This window comes from Eimeria maxima, genomic scaffold (genome assembly GCF_000499605.1).
Source record: "Eimeria maxima Weybridge genomic scaffold, Emw_scaff32, whole genome shotgun sequence".
Lineage (NCBI taxonomy): Eukaryota > Apicomplexa > Conoidasida > Eucoccidiorida > Eimeriidae > Eimeria > Eimeria maxima.
Window position 1 is genome coordinate 82,081 of NW_013563807.1, and position 7,046 is coordinate 89,126.

Below are 7,046 nucleotides of genomic sequence, written 5' to 3' on the forward strand. Positions count from 1 at the left end.
CAGCAGCAGCAGCAGCAGCAGCAGCAGCAGATCCGTCCGTCCGCTGCAGCAACTGCAGCAGCAGCAGCAGCACCTGCTGTATTTATAGTTTGTTATCTTCCTTACAAGAGTTGTCTTTCCTGCTGACAGCAGCAAGACTGAGGGATCAGCTAGGTGCATGGCTAGCTAGCTAGCTAGCTAGCTAGCTGTATGACTAGCTAGCTAGCTGGCTTATTTAACTAGCTAGCTGTTTTCCTAGCTGTTTAGTTGACTAGCTGTTTAGCTAGCTAGATGCTTAGCTAGCAAGCTGTCTGGCTAGCTAGCTAGCTAGTTGGCTAGCTAGCTAGCTAGCTAGCTAGCTAGCTAGCGGTGGGAGCAAAAACGCGGGATGATCGGCAGTAGCCCCGAACCCTAAACCCTAAAGCTGAGGTACACATAGAAGTTGCTGCTGCTGCTGCAGCTGCTGCAGCAGCAGCAGCAGCAGCTGTTTAGGTTATTTAGACCGCTTGTGCGGAGTGTGTTTTGTGCTGCTGCTCCCTTAGCTGGTTGCTTGTTGACAGCAGCAGCAGCAGTAGACAGCAGCAGCAGCAACATTACGAATATAAACAGCAGCAGCGAATTTAGGGTAGCAGCAACACGAACACTTAGCAGCAGCAGCAGCACTAGAGACACAATCAGCAGCAGCAGCAATGAAGCCAGCAGCAGCAACACTACGTCAGCTGAGTGTCGCCTTGCTGCTGCATCAGCAAACAGGTAAGTGCTGCAGCAGCAGCAGCTACGATGGGCATGCAGCAGCGGCAGTTGTTGCTGCTGCTGCATGTGTTGTTGCTGTAGCTGCATACAGCCTTGATACAGCAGCTGCAGTAGCAGCAACCAGCAGTTGTGCTGCTGCTGCTGATGGCTGTTGTTGCTGCTGTATTTGTTGCAGAACCAGCAACAGCAACAGAGACCCCCATCTTATTGCTGCTGCTGGCTAGTGTTGCTGCTGCTGCTGCTGCCTCTAGGCAGCCTTAACAACTTAATAGCAATAAATAAAATTAATTAATTTGTTTATTTCAAGCATCTGACGAAGTGTAGCAGCAGACGCTGCAGCAGGCATGAGGCCCCAGCAGCAGGAGCAGCTGCTGCTGCAGCCGCAGCCGCGGAAGGAAGGAGCTGCTGCAACAACAGCAGCAAAACGGCTAGACAATTGGATGGCTGCTCCATTGTGACTTTTCTCTATTGCTAATTTGCTGCATTAGTGTACCCTTAATACGCCTTGGCTCTAGCAGTTGCTGCTGTTGCTGCTGCTGCTGCTGTCTACGGCAGCCTGCTGCGGCGGCGGCAGCAGCAACGTGCATTATTATTCTTCCTCGGTCCTCCAGCAGCAGTTGCAGCATCAGGGACACAATTACATTCTGTATACGCTGCTGTCAGCAGCAACTCATTTCGTGCTGCTCCTGGTCCCAGGTTATGGCGGCAGCAACAGCAGCAGCACCAGTAGCACCAGCAGCAGCAACAGCAGCAGCAACAGAAACCAGCGATGTTCGGCCATGACATTGTCTCGCTGAGCCCCACAGGAGCACACCAGCACTAGCTGAAGCTCCTTTGGGTGCCACTAGCAGCAGCAGCAGCAGCTGCAGCAGCAGCAACAGCAGCAGCTGCAACAGCAAGGAGGGGACAAGAGAAATCCCCCATCTGTGTAGGCATTTGTGCATGCTGCTGCTGTTGCTGTAAAGGCGAGCCGCTGCATTTGCTGCTGCAGTCATGGGCCCGCATGCAGTATCCTACAGCAGCAGCAATGGCGCGGGATGGAAGCTGCAGCAGCAGCAACGGCAAGGCCCAAAAGAGGGACGTGCGTTGCAAGGTTATCAGCAGCAGCAGCAGCAGAAGCAGCAGCAACAGCAGCAGGAGCAGTGCTATGAGTATCTCCAACAGCAACGATGCAGCAGCCCCGCCAATAGCAAACCTTATCAGCAGCAGCGACAGCAGCAGGAGCAGCAGCTGCTGCAGCAGCAGCTGCAGCAGCAGGAGTAGAGGACAGCTAAATAATAGGAGAAGGGTCCGCCGCAGCAGGAGTAGAGGAAGACTGTCTGCCAGAAGCCGAAGCAGCAGAAGCAGCAGCAGCAAACGCAGCAGCAGCAGCAACAGCAGCAGCAGCAGTAGTAGTAGTAGACGCAACAAGAAAAACAGGAGCCGAAGCAAGAGCTGCAGCAAGACAAGATGCAGCAACAGCAGCAGCAGCAGCAGCAGCAATTGCATGCGTCTTTCTAAACGCCGGGTCTACAATAGTGGCAGCAGCAGCTGCAACCGCCACAGCCAACAGCAGCAGCAGCAGCAGCAGCAGCAGCAGCAGCAGCAGCAGCAGCAGCAAATATGGGAGATATCCGATTCTGCTGCTGCTTCATTCTCTCCCAAGGTTAAACAGATTGTGCTGCGCCTCCCTCGAGCAGCAGCAGCAGCAGCAGGAGCAGCAGCAGCAGCAGGAGCAGCAGCAGCAGCAGGAGCAGGAGGAGGAGGAGGAGGATCCCTTCCCCCTCATTATCACCCATCATTCTCATCGTCATCATCAGCATCATCAACATCAGCAACAGCAGCAACAGCAGCAGCAACAGCAGCAGCAGCAGCAGCAGCAGCAGCAGAATATGAGGAAAAATGTATAGAATTACCTCATAGATTTGCTCGTAATGAGCGCCGATTAAATCGATTCATTTCTTCGCTGTTTAATTTACAGCAACAAATGTTCCTTAGTCTTATTACTCTACAAGGTAATTATGCTGCTGCTGCTGCTGCTGCTGCTGCTGCTGTTGGTGCTGCTGCTGCTGCTGTTGGTGCTGCTGCTGTTCGTGCTGCTGTTGGTGCTGTTGTTGGTGGTGTTGGTGGTGTTGTATTGCTGCTGTAGTGGTTAGAATATCAGTATCAGTCGCAAGAGCAGCAGCAGCAGCAGCAGCAGCAGCAGCAAGAGTAGCAATAACAGCATTAGCAGCATTAGCAGCAGCAGCAGCAACAGCAGCAGCAGCAGCAGCAGCAGCGCATGCATGTGATGTTGTGTTCAGGTTTTTCTTTGCCGTTGCATTGGGATGCATTAAAGACAGGCGAATGTTATTATATCGATATTCGCCCGCAGCAGCAGCCTGCTGCTGCTGCTGCTGCTCCTCCTGCTGCTGCTGCTCCTGCTGACACTGCGGGGAGCACGGATCATGATTCTGCTGCAGCAGCAGCACCATCAGCAGCAGCGCATGCTGTTCGGCGGCCACGGGCAGCAGCAGCAGTGGATGCAACGAATGGAGTAGCAGCAGCAGCTGCTGCTAAATTGGCCAACGGTAAGGCACCAGCAGCAGCAGCAGCAGCAGCAACAGGAGCGGCGGCAGCAGCAGCAGGCGCTGGAAGGAAGCCACAGCAGAATGGGGAAGTTGCTGAGCAGCAGCGCAGGCAGCAACAGCAGCAGCAGCAGCAGCAGCAGCAACAGTTATTAAGGGAGCAGGCGAAACAGGAGCAATTGCTGCAGCACAATTTAAAAAGGGAGCCAGAAGAGCAGCAAGAGAAGCAGCAGCAGCAGCAGCAGCAGCTGCTGCTGCAGCAGCGGCAGCGGCGGCAGCAGCAGCAGACCCCACTGGAAATTGCTGCCAGTGAGCAGCAGTACTCCCCAGCAATTGCGAGGGAGAATGATGTTGCTGCTGCTGCTACTCCTGCTGCTGCTACTCCCGCTGCTGCTACTGCTGCTACTACTACTACTGCTGCTGCTGCGCATGCTGCAGCAGACAGCATCGAGCCCGTCCATCGAGTTGCAGCATCTCCAGCAACCGGTGCAACAACAACAGCAGCAGCAGCAGCAACAGCAGCAACAACTTCAACAGCAGCAGCAGCAGCAGCACGTGCTGCTGCTGCTTCTCCTGCCGACCCGGTGTATCTGAAGGTCCAAGTGTCTAGGCAGGTTGTGTGGATGCGAGTTGGAAAACAGCCTGCTGCTGCTGCTGCTGCTGCTGCTGCTGCTGCTGCATCCCTGCCATCTAGCAGAAGCAGTAGCAGCAGCGGCAACAGCACGGATTTGGCTTATCGCAGGGCCTGCAGCAGGTGCAGGGGGATTTGCTGTTGCTGCTGCTGCTGCAGGCTGTGCCTGTCTGCTGCAGTGAAGCAGCAACAGCAGCAGCAGCTGCAGGGAGTAGCGCTGCTGCTGCAGTGGTTAGACGGTCAGGTAGGAGGCACCTCTTTGGTCTCCTTCTCCCCTGATGGCTCAGCAGCAACGCTGCAGCAGCAGCAGGAGCATGCAGCAGCAGCAGCAGCAGCAGCACAAGGCCAACGCCTGCAGCCGATGATGACGGCACCGCTTGCGTTGTATTTGCTGCGGGCGGTCTTCCATGGACCTCATGCAGCAGCAGCAGCAGCTGCTGCTGCTGCTGCTGCAGCAGCAAAGAGAAAAGGAGCAGCAGGGAAGGCATCCAAGAGTGCCAGAGGCAACAGCAGCGACAGCAGCGCAAAGAGCACCACCACCACCACCAGCAGCAACAGCAGCAGCAGCAAAGCAGCAGCAGCAGCAACTAATCAGGATTATGCTGCTGCCTTTGAAGAACTTCAAGCTTTTAGTCAATCCAATTGGCTGCGGCAGCTGCTGCAGTTCGTTCCCTCCAGCAGCAGCAGCAGCAGGAGCGATGGAGCGACAGCAAAGAAGAGTAGCAACAGCAGCAGCAGCAGCAGCAGCAGCAGCTTCTCTTTTACTGAGTTAGCTGCCTCTCATTTAGGTATGAGGGAGTTGCTGCTGCACTTCTTTGCGCGGGAGCTTGCCACAAGCCGCAGCCTCAGCAGCAATAGCAGCAGCAGCAGCAGCAGCAGCAGCATCGTTAGTTCCCCGGCCGCATCGCCACTCATATGCATGCGCGGTGTATCTGCTGCTCCAACTGCAGCAGTGTATAGCGAGGGCCTGGTTGTGCGCCGGCAGGAACTCCGTCGGTGCAGTTGTCCTGCTGCTGCTGCTGCTACTGCTGCTGCTGCTGCTGCTGCTGCTGCTGCACCGCTTGCAGCACTAGAGGAGTTTGAGGACGGAGCTGTCGATACACTCAAGGCGCTCTTAATGACTTTCTTAGAGGCACTAAGAACGTTGTTAGACCTTACCCGCAGCAGCAGCAGCAGCAGCAGCAGCAGCAACAGTAACTGCAGCAGCAGCAGCAGCAGCAGCAGTAATGTGGCGGAGATGGAAGCTGCTGCTAGGAGGGTAGAGGCAGCAGTTCCTGCTGCTGCTGTGCAGTTCTATGATGCCCTCTTGTGGCTAAGAGCAGCACAAAGTATGCGACGCCGCATGCGTCTGCTGCTGCAGCTGCTGCAGTCGCCACCTGCGGCCCCACAAACAGGAGCAACAGCAACAGCAGCAGCAGAAACTAAAGAGGAAACAGCAGCACCAGCAGCACCAGCAGCACCGGCAGCAGCAGCAGCAGCAGCAACCGTAAATAGTTCTCCCAGCAGCTGCCAGCAGCTGCTGCGGCGGCAAATGGAGAGGCGGGAGGGATTTGTGCGTTTTATGAAGGAAAGGAGACGTGGTGCATCTGCTGCTGCTGACGCAAGCAACAGCTGCAGCAGCAGCAGCAGCAGCAGCAGCAGCCACAGCAGGAGCAGCAGCAGGAGCGATAGCCTGTTGAACGATGCAGCAGCACTAGAAGGAGCCCGCATGGTGCTCTTGCTGCCGCAGCAGCAGCAGCAATTCAACTACAGCTGCTTGACTGCAGAACTGCAGCAGCTAAGTGCAACCATTAGCAACAGCAGCAGCAGCAGCAGCAGCAGCGACAGCAAGAAAAGGCCTGCGATGCAGCAGCTGCGGCTGTCCGTTAGCCCCACATGGGCTGCCTTAGAGGCATTGATGTCTTGGCTGCTGCTGCTGGCGCAGCAAGGAGAAGCAGCAGCAGCAGCAATGATTACCTCGTTGCAGCAGCAGCTGCAGGAGCTGCAGCAGCAGCAGCAGCAGCACCAGCTGCAGCATCAAGAAGAAGAAGACGTGCGAATGACGAGTGGGTCCACAGACAGAGATGAGGGCCAGCAGCAGCAACAGAAACAGCAGCAACAGCAGCAGCAACGGATGCTCCTGCAGCAACGACAGCAGCAGCAGCAGCAAAGAGCAGCACGAGATGTCGTTAACTGCTGCAGCAAAGTACGGCGGGCTGTTGAGCTGCTAATGAACAGCAACTGCAGCAGGAGCATGCGCGGGGACCTGCAGCAGCATTGCTGCTCCCCTCTCTTACAGCCGAGTCTGCAGCAGCAGCAGCAGCAACAGCAGCGGCAGCAGCAGCAGCAGGAAGCTACTGCTGCTCTAGCCAAAGTTGTCCTTCCTCAGCCGCCGCAGCAACTTGACAGCAGCAGCAGTGATAACGTATCTCCGGATGCAGCAACAACAGCAGCAACAGCAGCAGCAGGAGAAACTGCTGCTGCTGCTGCTGCTGCTGCTGCTGCATCGGAAGAGCTTGTTCGTCAGTTTATACAAGGCCACTGTCCCCTTCTACTGGTAGACGACTTAGCAGGGGCAGCAGCAGCTGTGCGTCGTGTAGCTGCACAGAGCAGCAGCAGCAGCAGCAACAGCAACAGCAACGGCAACAGCAACGGCAACAGCAACAGCTACAACGGCAGCAGCAGCAGCGGGAAGCTACAGCGGACGTCTAACGTCTTGGTGCTGCTGCCTTTTGCGCCTGCAGCAAGCTGTGGGGCCCTGCTGCTAGCTGAGCAGCTAAACAGTTTCTGTGGGGAGCTGAGGGATTTGCTGCAGCAGCAGCAGCAGCTGCAGCAGCAGCAACTCTCTCTACTGCAGCAGCTGCAGCAGCAGCAAAGGCGTACCCAAGGACCCACTGTGCGCACATCTGTGTGCCTCTGTCTCCCACCTCCAGTCCGCAGCGCCACCGACAGCAGCAACAGCAGCAACAGCAGCAGCAACAGCAGCAGCAGCAGCAGCGACAGGGAGTGCTGCATGCGTTGCTGCACCTCCCTTGCAGAAGCAGCAGCAGCAAGAGTCGTAGAGGGCCGTCTAAGAGGTTACAGCAGCAAACATCGTGATGGGGGCAGCAGCAGCAGCAGCAGCAGCAGCACCGACAGTAATAGTAACAGCAGACCAG

At 56.2% G+C, this 7,046-nt stretch overlaps 1 protein-coding gene across 1 annotated transcript in view; it reads left to right on the forward strand.

Moving 5' to 3' along the window:
• Window positions 1–1,735: 1,735 nt before the first annotated feature.
• The window catches only part of EMWEY_00005750 (hypothetical protein, conserved), a gene marked incomplete at both ends in the record, with an annotated part of 10,951 nt that continues 5,640 nt past the window's right edge, over window positions 1,736–7,046 (forward strand). The window contains 2 exons of the mRNA XM_013478223.1: window positions 1,736–2,726; window positions 3,015–7,046. The exon at window positions 3,015–7,046 is cut by the window's right edge and continues 683 nt beyond it. Of these exons, the coding sequence (XP_013333677.1) occupies window positions 1,736–2,726; window positions 3,015–7,046 (5,023 nt within the window). The remainder of the gene's footprint in view (window positions 2,727–3,014) is intronic.